Source organism: Prinia subflava, chromosome 22 (assembly GCF_021018805.1).
Source record: "Prinia subflava isolate CZ2003 ecotype Zambia chromosome 22, Cam_Psub_1.2, whole genome shotgun sequence".
In the NCBI taxonomy this organism is placed as follows: domain Eukaryota; kingdom Metazoa; phylum Chordata; class Aves; order Passeriformes; family Cisticolidae; genus Prinia; species Prinia subflava.
The window spans coordinates 5,670,491-5,684,509 of record NC_086268.1 but is presented as its reverse complement, the minus strand read 5'-3'; the positions used below and the strand labels follow the sequence as shown (position 1 = coordinate 5,684,509).

Below are 14,019 nucleotides of genomic sequence, written 5' to 3'. Positions count from 1 at the left end.
GCAGACCCAAAGGAAGGTAGAATCCCTCCCAAAGTGCAGTCTGGGAATGATGAAGCACCCCTGTGATGTCTCCATCCTGCACTGGAGTGCCTGGCATTGGTGAGAGCAGGTGCTTCTCTGTCATCTGAGTCTGGAATATCTGGATCAGACCAGGTACCTGCACATCCCAGCAGTGCCAGGCAGGGAAATGGGAGAAGGGAGAGCAAAGCCTCTGGCACTGAGCAAGTGCATCAGCACCAAGGCCACAACGGTGAAGATGAGCTCCTGAGCTGGAAATTTGCATCTTGTTCTGTCTTCTTGTCCCTGAGCAGCAGACAGGAGCCCGGACTGAGGACAGAGAAGCAGCAAAGCTCAAAATACAAACCTCCCCTCGCCCTCTTCAGCCTGCAGGCAGCTGGGAAGGGCTGTGCCCACCCCTGGGATCACCCACCCACCATCTGCCCTGGACGTAGCTGAGACAGGGAGGTCTCCTGGTGCTGCACAATGAGAGAGGTGCCTGCCTTGCTCTCGTGCCCTTCCAGCTCCTTACACATGGGTTGGTGTGCCAGGCTCCCTGCCAGGCCCATCCCAAGGGAAATGCAGGATTCAGCTCTGCTGAGGCTCCCGGGCCTGTAAGGTGCTGTTAGGATAGTAAATACCACGGCTAATTAACAGAAGAGGTGTTGACTAATGAGCTCAAGGCACGTGCAGCCTCAAAACAGATCCAGATAATCAAGCCCCAAACCTTAACGACCAGGTCCCAGTCTCCTGTGTCATCCCACTGTGCTCTGCATCGCTGGATTTCCATGGCACCTCCTGGGAGGAGGCAGGCAGGAGTTCTCCCCCCATCCTACAAGAGAGGGGATCTAAGAGCACTCTCACCTGAAGGAGGGGACCAGCTCAGGGTTTTGCTCCTCTTTTCCTTTTTTTCCCTATATTTTAATGAACAGTAATAATCCCCCTCTTTCTCTCACTCTCTCTTTCTTTTTTTTAACAATTTGAAACTATCTGACATATGGAAAAAATAATGAATTCGGTTTTTTGCCTGCGTTCTCTGATCTGTCAGTCTGCACCCGGGAGCCGCGCGCAGGGGGAGGAGGAGGCAGGGGTGCTGCCCTACATTGGGGAGATAATGATGTTCCTGCTGATCCCCCTCCAGGAGAAGGTTCAGGCATGTCCTGCAGCTGAGGCGAGCCAGGGTACACCACAGCTTTTCCCTTCAGCTTTGTATTTCTCTTTGTGGGAGGGTGTTTGTAGCTGCAGTAAAGCGAGATGTGCTTGGAGCATCTCTGCAGTCTCGTGGGCTCTTCCCTGATTCCCAGGGGCTCCAGGACTGAATTTACCAGATCCCTGCTGCCTCCAAAGGAGATTGACCCAGGGCTGTGCTCTTTAGTTTCAGCCCCAAGAGCATCTCTAACCAGTCTGGTGTAGGATTAGTGAGGATGCTGCAGCCTCTGTGGAGTCCCAGGTTCATTTGGAGAGTTCCAGAAGCATTTTGGCTGGAAAAGACCTCCCAGGTCCAACCTGTGACCAATCCCTTCTTGTCAGCCCAGAGCACTGAGTGCCACATCCAGTTGTTCCTTGAACACCTCCAGAGGTGGGGACTCCATCACCCTGGGCAGCCCCTTCCAATGCCTGAGCACCCCTTCCATGGGGAAATTTCTCCTGATGTCCAACCTGACCCTCCCCTCATGCATTCCTGTTGTCCTGTCTGTTGTTCCCTGGGAGCAGAGCCAGACCTCCACCTGGTTCCACTCTCCTGTCAGGCAGTTGTCCCCCCTGAGCCTCCTTTTCTCACAGAAGGTCCCATGTGGGATGCCCAAACCACAGCCCCTGCTGTCCCTCCAAAGCAGGTGGGGGCTTTGCATGGGGCTGGCACAGGTCTTGGTGCAGGGCAGCTGGGCAGAGCAGGAGGCCTGCACAACAGCAGGTATGAAGGGATAGTCCAGCTGGGAAGGTCTGGGATTCTGAACACCTGGTCTATCTGTGCCTCAGTTTCCCCTGTGCCCAGAGAAGCTGTGGCTGCCCCATCCCTGCAAGAGTCCAAGACCAGGTTGGACAGGGCTTGGAGCAACCTGGGATAGTGGAAGGTGTCCCTGTCCATGGCAGGGGGTGGAACAAGATGAGCTTTAAAGTCCTTTCCAGCTCAAACTGTTCCACAGTTCCAGGATTTTATACTCAGCTGCCTGTGCTGGGGAGGGGCATCCCCAACACAGGATCCTGCGTGTGATAGGGGCTCTTATCAGGAAATTCGATTACATCAGTGGTAACAAGGCCAGGTGGGCAGGTAATTTTTCCTCCATTCCTCTCCCATCCCTGCTGATACATCTAGGAAGCTTTACCCTGACTTTCCACCATCCTGACAGGCAGAATTGGAGCCATTAATCATGGTTGTCCTGGATCACGGACCCACCTCTCTCAGTTGTGGGCAACAATCTTCATTTTACAGGCAGCCAGAGCAGACACAGCAAAGCAAAACAGCTCCCTCCAAATCCCCCCACCCTGAGTTAGGGCTTGGCAGTAGCTGTTGACATGATCCATCCAAAAACGCTGCCTTGGTGGGGAGAATAGAACAAGGACCTGACAAATGCAATATATTCTTTGGCATTGTGTTGCCCTTTCAGCTGGGAGAGAAAATTTTAAGTTTTTTGCTCTTTGCAGAGTGAACATTCCATACCTGGCCAGCCACCTGCCTGCACAGCGTCTGGCTCTTTGTTGAAGTGTGGAAGGAGGCTGCCAAAACTTCTTTCTCCTCACATAGAAGGCTTTTCAATAGAACACAAATGCTCACTTATCCCATGTCAGATCTGCTTGTGTGCTCTCCAAAATGGATCCTGCCCAGAGCCAGCTCTCACAAAGGATTTCACAACTTTGACATCTGGTTTAATTCCAATCCATTGTGAAAACTGAATATTTAAAACACTCTCTAGCCAAGAATCTAGGAGCAAACCCTTCCTCAGCGTGCAAAAGCAGAGTATTCCAGTGATATTCCTCGAAATGACCTGGAGAGGGCTTAGATGGAGGAAAATCAGACCCTCCAGGGTGCTGAGTGGGAAAGCAGAGCTGAGCTTTGCTGCAGTGAGATGAAGCCATCTCTAGGAATCATTTCTGAATTTTAGGGATTTGCACTCTCCAGCAAGACATTGTTCCACTGGAGAAATCCATCCTGCTGACCCTAGAAATGTGGAATGTGTGAGACTTCCAGAGGCTGGATGAAAAAAGAGACAAATCATTAGCAGAAAACAGGAAAGAAAAAAGGGAGGGGGGGGGGGGGGTGCGGTAGGAAGGGCGAATTTTAGGAAATATCAGTGGTTTTTTTCTCATGAGCTCCTTGATGTGAGGAGGGTCCATGAATGAGGCTCAGCTGCAGAGACAGGAGGGAAACAGGGATACAGGTGTCTGCTTGGATGGACAGGAGGCAGCACTGCTGGCAGCTGCCTGGGCCCCTCCCGCTCACACACACACCGAAGTGCCACAAGACAAATAGGACCCAGAGAGAGATGCGCTATTTAAACTTTCATCACTATTTTTCTCCCTGGCTTGCCTTGTTTCTTTTGATTTATTTTTTAGTGTGTTTTCCCCTGGCTGTGCTGTTTGCCTGCATCTCTTTCCTCTCCTTCTTCTCCCAGCAGCAGCCGCCACCATTCCGGGGCACCAGGAGCTGCCCAGCATTTTTCAGGCTGTCCAGGCTCAGCTCCCATGGGTAGGCAGGAGGAATGAGGCAGCATCAGGCTGGGGAAGATGTGGCCAGGACACAGCAGGGACAACAGGGGACCTGTAGACACAACATCCTCCTTTTCCCATCCTTCCCTGACCGAGCAAGGACTAGGGGACAGCTCTGTATGGCATGGAGCAAGAATCCCATCCCACTGCCACCCGTCCCAGGGCTGGTGACCCTGCCAGGGCTTGGCATGGGATTGATGCAGGAAGGGTGCCAGTCATGCAGGCATCACACAAAGCACCAGCCTTCTGTGCCATGCCAATCTCAGCAGGGCCAGAGGCTGGCAGCACACAGAGGGGGCTGCATGCTTGGAAACAGCGCCAGAGCTCATCCCAGAGCCAGCGTGGCCTCTGTAAATTGACCATGGACAATACGGGCTGGGTTGTTTTCAGCCTGTCTTGTGTAGGGAAGGTGCAGACAGCTCCAGGGATTGTTTTGCAGAATCAGAGAATCATGGACTGGTTCAGCTTGGAAGGGACCTTGAAGCTCATCTCATTCCACCCCCTGCCATGGGCAGGGGCATCTTCCACTGTCTCAGGTTGCTCCAAGCCCTGTCCAACCTGGCCTTGGACACTGCCAGGGATCCAGGGGCAGCATCAGCTTCTCTGAGCACCCTGTGCCAGGGCCTGCCCACCCTCCCAGGGAACAATTCCTGCCCAGTATCCCATCCAGCCCTGCCCTCAGGCAGTGGGAAGCCATTCCCTGTTTCTTGTCCCTCCATCCTTGTCCCCAGTCCCTCTCCAGCTCTCCTGGAGCCCCTTTAGGACCTGGCAGGGGCTCTGAGCTCTCCCTGGAGCCTTCTCCTCTCCAGGTGAGCACTCCCAGCTCTCCCAGCCTGGCTCCAGAGCAGAGGGGCTCCAGCCCGGAGCATTTCCATGGATTCACTCCAGCAGCTCCATTTCCTTCCTGTGCTGAGGGCTCCAGAGCTGGACTCAGCTCTGTGGATGGGGTCTCACAAGGGCAGAGCAGAAGGGCAGAATCCCACACTGCTGGGATTGAGCCCAGGATGCAAAGGTAAGGATAAGAAGAGTGGAGCCTCCTCCTGCTGAGCAGCTGCAGACAGGAATGGTCTCCAGGTTTCAGATGTAGGTTGCAAAGGAAGATCTGATCAGTCACACTTGAAGGGGGAATATTACACCCTGGAGTCAGGAAGGGCTCCAAGCCCTGTGCTGACCCCATTTAAACTCAGACCATTCACTCTGTGTTGTTCATTTTTCCTTACCTGCCAAAACAAAAGGATTGAAGTCCTAATTACATCAGGAAGGGGAGAGGTAGAATGGATACACATTAAGCCAGTGGAGGGGAGGATGCAATTGGAATCCAGGCTAGGTTTCCTCCAGATCTTAGCTCACCGAGCCCCACAGTCCTGCCCCAAGTCCCCAGCTGGTGCTGCCCTGAGAAGCCCAGCCCATGACAATGCTCAGACAGCAAAATCCCTGCTTTTCAAGTGTTGCACAAAACCTAAGAGTCTGTTTATATCCTTCCTAGCTCTGAAGAACTGCTGGAAATCTGAATCCTAAATGTGTAAAGGCCTGATAAATGGAAAGCTAAAGACTCCTGGAGCTGTAAGCTGCTCTGCAGTGGTTTAGGCCCTCACAATTCACAGCCTTCAGGGCTGATAATACAGCGAGACCCTGAGCAGTCTGCTGGAAAACTCTGCCAGAAACACAATCCCTGTAAGGGGATTCTCTTACCCAGTGTAGCAAGCTTCATCTTAAAAGCAGTTTTGTGTTCTAACTCTTTTCCTCCCTTTAGAAAGCTTTCCTAGACACTTGATGAAACAGAGAACCTTCTTTCTCCCCCAGCATCCAAATTTTCCTCCTTTTTCCTGTGTCTTCTCCCAACCTGCTCCTGATTCTTTCACTGTAACTCACCCCAATGAAGCCAATTCATATTGCCAGTTAAACAAGGCAACCTCTGCCGATTTCTCCTGGTAGGGGAGCTGCTCTTTTCCTTTGATCAGCTCCAGGGAGTTCAACATCCATGACTGTGGCCAAAACCCCCCAGGATCTCAAAAGCATCATGCAGAGCAACACCACTAAAGCTCCAAAATGCCCCCAAGGCTGGTGGGGAAAGTAGACACTGTCTGGGAAGAGGAGGCAGCTCCCTGCAGCTCTCAAGCAGAGAAGAGGATGTTCCCAAATGATGCACGGAAACGATACCACAGCCAATTAACTCTTCATTCTGCTGGATATCATCAGCAAGGGCTTACTGCCAAAGTCACACCCCCAAAGTCGTGATACATTGACCACCTTTTGGACAGGACAGGATAATAAATACACAGAATATGTGGGGTTGGAAGGCCAGCTAGTCCAACCCCTGCCACGAGCAGGAACGCCTTCCACGAGATCAGAGGATCACCATCTTCCAGGCAAGCATCTTCCAGAGGCTGCAGATTGAATCCTGATTCTTTCACAAGGGCCTTGCCAGCAAACCTGGACTCCAAATGCTCCAGCGTGGAGCAGAGATGGGATTTGCAAAGGCAGGCTCTGTTTGCAGGGTTTGTATTCCAAAACCTCCCCATGGCCAAGCGGCCTGTGCGGGTCAGGGCAGCGCCGGGCCCGGTCAGGCCCAGCACCTGCTCTGTGATGCCTCATAAGCCTGGCTTGTCTACAAGAGCTGAACATGCTTCCCTGACAAGCTGCAACGCCGTGCCTGAATGCACAAACACTTTGCCACAGCAGAGCAGAGCTCCCACACCCTCCCTCGCTGCACAGAGGCTCAGCTGAGGCGGCTGGATCCCTCTGGGCTGGCTCCCCAGGGCTTCTCTGACTGCAGAGACAAAACACAGGAGCAAAGGTACCTGTGCTCAGCTTGGCTTTTTCATCTCCACAGGGCCTCGTGTTCTCACCGAGTGCTCACTGCGAGGCAGCTGTCCCCACTGGGGAGCCTGGGGATGCTCTTGATTCATCACAGAATAGGTTTGGAAGGGACCCTAATGCCCATCCAGTGCCACCCTCTGCCATGGGCAAGGACACCTTCCACTATCCCAGGTTGATCCAAGCCCTGTCCAGTCTGGCCTTGGACATTTCCAGGGATCCAGGGGCAGCCACAGCTGCTCTGGGCAGCCTGTGCCAGGGCCTGCCCACCCTCACAGGGAACAATTCTTTCCCAATCTCCCATCCAGCCCTGCCCTCTGGCAGTGGAAGCCATTCCCTGTGTCCTGTCCCTCCATCCCTTGTCCCCAGTCCCTCTCAGCTCTCCTGGAGCCCCTTCAGGCCCTGGCAGGGGCTCTGAGCTCTCCCTGGAGCCTTCTCCTCTCCAAGCTGAACACGCCCAAATGATTTACACTTGTTCTCTCAGCTTTGGGGCCAGGAAGCACCCTCCAGTGGTCCATGGCACACTGTGATCACCAGGAGCATCCTCTGGTCACTGTTATTTGTTAAACTCCCACATGAGCTGGGCCCAGAGCCCCTGGGGAAGGGGAGCCATGAAGATGAGCAATGCAATCAGCAAGGCCTTATCTAAGGAATTTTCTTCCACAGGGGACTCTTGTGCTGAGTCTAACACCAGCTGAGCATTCCTTGCAGATATTTGGCCCAGGGCAAGCCTCAGGGGCTGCTCAGTGTCTGCCTCTCCAGCCCAGCAGCTGGCTGGTCCTTCCCAACAGCAGGAGTTGGGGTTGAATCACTTAACACTGAAGAAGAGGTTGGCCCCAAGAAGAGGAGGTTGATTACACAAACCCAGCAGCAGTAAGGTACCAGCCACAACACAGGAAAGCAGCCTTAATTAGGGAAAATGTACTGGTGGCTGCAGGGCTTTTTGCTTCCTCCACTTCCAGGACCTGGCTGCTGGAGGATCCTGTTGTCTCAGTAAATATTGCTAATGACTGAGGCTCTGTTTGCTTGCCACATCCTCGTCCAGCTGCCGGGAGCATTGAAAGAGATCCACGTCGTTCCTGACCCAAAGGCAGCCTTAGCCTGGGGTCTCAGCCCAGCGCTGAAGAATTCTGTGGGGTTCACTAATTAATCACATTGTGCAGGGTGGGACAGTGTGCAGGAAAGCCTCCAATAACTAATTTAAAAAGCTGAAGAATGCACCAAGAGCACCATCATTTAATTGTGTTTCGTTATGATGATGTGCTGTGAGTGCACTTTTCCAAAGGGCAGGGAGCAGAGACCCCAAGCTGTCCCCTCTCATCCAGGCAGCCCAGAGCTATGGAGAATGGATTTAAGCCTGTCCAGGACTGGTTTAGAAATACTCAGCAATTCCTGTATTTTGACAGAAAATGAGGGGTTTGGCAGGGAGAAGTTTGTCAGCATTTCTTCGGAAAGTTTTGTCTGCAGTGAAGAGAGGGACAAGTGTCCAGCTGAGGTCTTGAGGGCAATGTGGGGAACAGGAGACTTCTGCTGGGGTGATTAACCTCCAGAAGGTCTCACTGTCACTCTCATGTCCATGTGGGGATAATTTAGGGGGACTCCCACCCCCTAAAAAGCTGCATGTCATAGACTCTGGAATCATTCAGGTTGGGAAAGCCCTGTAAGCCCATGGAGTCCAACCATCCCCCCAGCACTGCCACCATGTTCACCACTAACCACGTCCCCAGGTGCCACATCCAGGGATGGGGACTCCACCACTGCCTTGAGCAGCCTGTTCCCACCTGACCACCCTTTCAGTGAAGAATTTTTCCCTAATATCCCAACTACAACTCCCCTGGTGCATCTTGAGGTCCTTTCCATCCAGCTTTCTGTTCCTGTGGGCTTGAGCTGCCCTGGATCCCTTCTCCATCATTTGAATCTTCCTGACCATGTGCAGGTTAAGTCCATTTGCTTTGCTGTCAGGTATAACCCCCTGCAACCCCAAACAACTCTTCCTATTTATAGCCCTGGTTTAATCACGAAGGCTAGCGCTTCCATAGCTACGTGATTAGAAATTAGGAGACCAGATTCTGTAGTGGTGCCTCATAATAACAACCAATCCTGGGAGCACAGTGGATGAATAATGGATCATGGCTCTATACTACTCTTTTTGCTTTCCCTCCTTTCTTCTTCTCCCCTTTTCATCTTTTCGTTCTCCTCCTCCTCTGCCTCCTCTCCCAGGCTGGAGTTGGGGTGGGGAAGGAATGCATCCATCCTTCATATTGCAGAAGTTAGAGAGACATCACTGATTCCTCTTCATCAGACTCTCCACCCCAAGCAAATTCCCTGTTAGGGAGCCTGGAGACATCAATAATTCACGGCTACCTGGAGGACTGGGTGATGAAAACCATTTACTTGGGAAGAGGTAGCCAGAACCCATCCTCTCCTCATTGCCATAAGCAGCTCCTCAAGGCTGGCTGCTGATCCCATAGGAAGAAACAGGACCAAAACAGTAAAAACTGAGGATTTCTGGCACAGGCCACACAAGTGATTCCATGCTTGTTTGCCTTATGTTGTCCCCTGTCCCATAATATCCCCTAGTGGACACACTATATTGCTTTGCAGGGGAGATGTTGCTGGAGGAATATGAGGAAAAAAAGGCAGGAATGTCAAACATCCCACCATAAATGTTTCTTTATTAAATTCCAAGAGGGTCTTCAGAGAAAGATTTGTGGGTTGGTTTATTCCCTACTCTACAAGATGAATTTTCAATATTTTTTACAACCAGAGGTCAAATTCAATTAATGCATTCAGTGAAGGGGAAAAAAACTATTGAAAAATGCCAGATTTGGTTTTAAACAGCATAAACTCATCCAATGAAATAAAATAAATAATTTTTAAATTAAAATTCATACTTCCTTTATAGTTAAATAACATCAGAATGGAGCAGAATTGTTCCCACTTTAAAATCTCAGTGACAGGCATTCCAGCTAACCCAAACCACAGATTTTCACTTTCTTTTTCCACTCTTTTAGTCTGAAAAAAAAATAAATAAATAAAAAATAAAAAGTACATTTTGGATCCGTGTAGAAAAGCTTTTTCCCCCCGTCCTTGGGTTCCACCCACTGAGCTGAAAAATCCCATTACTCCCGGCGCTTGGCAGTAGCGTGTGCGCAGCGGGGTGTGCCCGCAGCACATCTGCAAATCCCGGCCTGGGGCAGGCAGCCACCTCTGCATTGTCAGGGAACAGAATCCCTTCCCAATTCCCGACCCCAGCCGGGCGCTGGAGGAGCCAGGGAGGAGTTTTTAAATATTCCTCAGCCAACCACAACGTGGGGACAGTTGAGGAGTAGAGACAAGCTTGGGGATTTCAGAGCGGGCTTAGGCCAACTTTGGCTCTGAGGGGGAACAGCACTGACTCGGAACAAAACCAGCTCCACTTTGGCAAAAAACTGTCGGATTTCACCCAACATCCCCTCAGAAGGATGATGAGGTTTGGAGGTTCTGCCACCCCCTGTTGGTTTGTTATCTTCTGTTCTTCGTGTTAGAGCTGGGATTAAATGCACGGGAGCTGCAGTTTCGTGTTCAGACTCAGAGGTTTATTAATTCTTATCTGCAGTGCAGTCTCAGGAATTGTGAGTCCCAGTTAACAAGGTAGAAAATGGCTCTGTTTCTAACTCTTTCCAAGGTCTTTTAAGTGCTAAGTATCCTCTAACGAGATGACACCTATGTTGTTTATACTTTTAACCCAATAATTGACCACCCAAGGTCTGCAATGTGGACCTTTCCACCCAATTAGGAAAAACCACCCAAACCCATGAAGAAGAAGGTGAAAGAAGAACTTAGCCAACATCCTAAATCCTCCATATTGCTATATATATCTTACTATAGTCTAAAGCCTTAAATTCTAAGTTTTCCACCCGGTGATATTACACAATTCTATTCAAACTACACAGCCATAATCCCGGTGCTATCGCTCAATTTTGGAAGCCTGTTCCACAGCCTCAGGTCAAATGTGATGCTTGCTTGAGGGTCAGTGCCTGTCAGCACAGAAAGCCTGAAGTTCTCAGCTTCCAGGGCTCCAACAACTCACTTCTGAGCAGGGTTTGAGCAATTTCCCATTTCTTGAGAATGGCTTTCATGTGTCCTTCACATTCCTGCTGGCCTCCCAGCCCCACGTGGGCCCCAGGAGCCCCCAGACAGGCATGGATGGATGGGCAACACATCTGTCTGTAGCAAGAACAGCATTTGGCTTCCCAAGGGTCGTGGCTGGGAAAAGCTCAGTGTTTTTGGGCAGTGGTTTGGGCTGGAAGGGCTCTCAATGAGGAGGTTCCCAGCAGCTTTCAGCATCAGGGAAGTTCCCTGCTGTTTCCCTGGAATAATGTGAGGTATCCATGGAATTGGGAATGCTGTAAAGAGCCAGGGAGAGGGAGGGCCAAACTCAGGTCTCTCACAGAGCAGAAGTAAAAGTGCATTTGTCTTACTGAGTCAGGAATATTTTATCTCTTGATGAAACACCCACCAATGGTCAGTAAGGCTGAACTTTTCATGGCTCACCTCTGAACAGGATGCAGTACTGCTCCCTGGGGGGATTTAAAAGCCATGTGGATGTGACACCTGAGGACATGGTTTAGTGGTGGGCTTGGCAGTAACGGAGGAATGGTTGGACTTGATCTTAAAGGTCTTTTCCAACCCAGATTATGCTCTGATTCCATGAGGAGCTGGACAAAGCTCCATGTCCAGCACAGATCCTGGATGGAGCAGACCCATCAGGGTGGCAGAGATAAAAGCTCCTCTCTGCAGGATTAAAGAACAGCCTCTCTCTCCAGCTGGATTTCCCATCTCTTAAAAGTCAGTTTTTAAAAAAGTTAACAATAATACCTTACATCAATATCTTTCGTATCTTTATACAATTTTACAACTCAAAACTAACCAATATTTCATTTCTCATATCAAAACACATTCTTCACTTCCAAAATCCATAACAAAAAGAAAGAACAAATAAACTAAATTTGTTTCATTTACAAACTAAACTTTTTACAAAGGAAGACCAAGGTCTTAAATGTCTCTGTGCCCCCCCTGGCTAGATCTGCATTCCCAGAAGGAGGTGCTGAGAAGCCTCCCTGTGGCAGGAAGAGACCAAACCTGCTTGTGAGGAGTGACAGGGACATCAAAGAGAGCAGGGAGTGCCCAGGGCTTCCCCCATTCCTCCGTGGTCCCTCTGGGACAGAGAGCTGCCAAGGGAGCCCTCCTCAAAAGCAGGCACCTGGAAGTCACAGAGGTTATTCCACCCTGAGTCCTGTAGGTCCAAATCCAACTTGTCCTGCCCTTCTACCCCCAAACACCCTCACCTCCCTCCCACTCTGCAGTCAGAAGAGCAGGGGTCACACCCAATCCTCCAATCCCCACACCCTGTGTCCAGCAGCAGCCAGTTAGAGATCGCCAGGGAGGAAGAGAGGAACAGGCATGGGAAGCAGGGATATTTATTTCAAGCAGGGCTATTGCTTTCAAGTACTTCCCATCCTCACAGAGTCTGCAGCTCAGGGACATCCAGGGCTTTGAGGATTTAGTAGCCTTCGGTGGATTTATCTGCCACAGACCTGATCCCTCATATTCCTGCAAAGCTTGCAGCCACCTTGCCCAAGTCCTCTCAGAAACTTCCCCAGTTGCTGCTGCTGGAGTTCAAATCTGGGGCACAGCTCTCATGAGAGCAGCAAAAGGCAGGTGGCTCTAACTTGGAGACAGGAGTGGCACTGCCATGGCCATCCCAAACCACCTGCAGGGTCTGAGAGGTCACAGGCCAGTCCTGGCAGCCCAGCCCCACAGGTGACTCCAGGTTTCATGCTTCAGATGACATTGTCTGCTCTGTGCTTTCCTTGCAGTTCCTCCAGATGACCCTGTCATTATGGGGGGGCCCATCATCAGCCTGAGAGCAGGAGATCCCCTGAACCTGACCTGCCACGCAGACAACGCCAAGCCAGCAGCCTCCATCATCTGGATGCGGAGGGGAGAAGTCATCAACGGAGCCACCTATTCCAAGGTGAGGCAGGATGGGCTGGGACAAGGCCTGTGCTCTTCCCTGGCTCATGACAGGGGTACCAGGCCTGACACTTTCACACAACCCCAAAGCATTTGGAGCAGCACCCTCAGCTCTGCAGAGCTGAGACTCTCACCCTGCATCCCTCCATAAAACCTTCCCAGTGGGGAGGCTGGGAGGAAAAGTCAGGAGGATGGAAGTGAGAAGACACAAACTGTCACCAAAATGGGCTCTGCTCTGAATTTTGCTTTTTGTACCTTCTCCCAGCTCGTAATCACCTGGTGTGGCCACTCCTGCCCTGTTAATCCCACCTGGGTGTGCTGTTAATATTGTGTACAGCAGCACTGACCCAGTCCTGGTTCTGGTCCTGCAACAGAACCTCTGGATCAAAAGGGTGTCCCCTCCTCCAACTGCAGTTTTCCATGAAAAATTATCAGGGTTCTTGGCATATTTTTAATTTAGACAGAAAGTCTTTATTGGGTCGTGAAGGAAATCATCAAAGAGCGATCAGCAGCACACTGGGAATGAGACCCCCACATGTTCTCCCGTTTATGGGCTCCTGATGGTTGGTGAGTGTGAAAGATTCAGTAACACTCGACAGTTTTAATGAAAATTTCTAAACAGTAAAATGGGTCAGTTTGCAGCCAAAACTTCAAAGTGGGCAGTCAGAGCCATTCCTCGAGCTCCCGAAGATCTTTAATAAACATTTCATCCTCGGCTGCCACTGTGAAGCCTCCATCCAGCCTCATTCCAGCAATACCCTGATTTGCTGGGGAGAGCAGAGGAGGCAGAACATCCTCCCTGCCTCCTCCTCCTCCTCCTTGCTGGAGCTGAGCTGCTTCCCTGCAGCGGGGGCGAGCAGAGGGGAACCTGCCCCGTCTCCCTGCGTGCGATGCGAGAGGCAGCACTAATTAGAGCCAGAGAGAACTGACCTCTCTCTCCCACTCAAATCGAGTGGATTTAATTAAAATCCAGGCCGTTGACGTGCTGTTGTTCACAGCTTATCCCCCTCACCCCCAGCTCTCCCTTCCAGGGCTGCCAGGCCTGGCCCTGAGGAAAAAAATTTTGAGCCCTCTCCGTTTCAGACCCACAAGCAGTGGGGGGCAGAGAAGGGGGAATGCCCATCTTGAAAATATTTCCAACAAAACCCCCTTCCAAAGCAGAGTTTTCCAGGCTGCAGATACATCTCCCACAGCACAGAGATCTCCATGGCATTTTGTTGGCAGGGATGGGCTGGGAGGGGAGCCCTGTTCTGCTTGAGGGAAGCATCCTTCCCTCTGCCTGGAGTCAGGAAAACCTCTGTTTCTGAGGCTGAACCTCATTTTCTCCTGACTTCCTGAAGGTTTCCATGAGGCCCTTCCACATTAAAAAAAAAAGAAAATCAGCCTTTAGAAAAACTACAAGACCATTTTAGACATTTCTTTGAGTGGCAAGTTTGTATTTTTGGTGTCTGTGTGGTCTAGAAACATTTCCCTTTTGAAGCT

General features: G+C 51.0%; 1 protein-coding gene across 3 annotated transcripts in view; it reads left to right on the top strand.

Annotated features, from left to right (window-relative positions):
• Positions 1-14,019, top strand: part of KIRREL3 (kirre like nephrin family adhesion molecule 3) — a 362,476-nt gene that overhangs the window by 290,332 nt on the left and 58,125 nt on the right. For all 3 annotated transcript variants that reach the window (XM_063417734.1, XM_063417733.1, XM_063417731.1), the window contains one exon: positions 12,381-12,538. In XM_063417734.1, the coding sequence (XP_063273804.1) occupies positions 12,381-12,538 (158 nt within the window). The remainder of the gene's footprint in view (positions 1-12,380; positions 12,539-14,019) is intronic.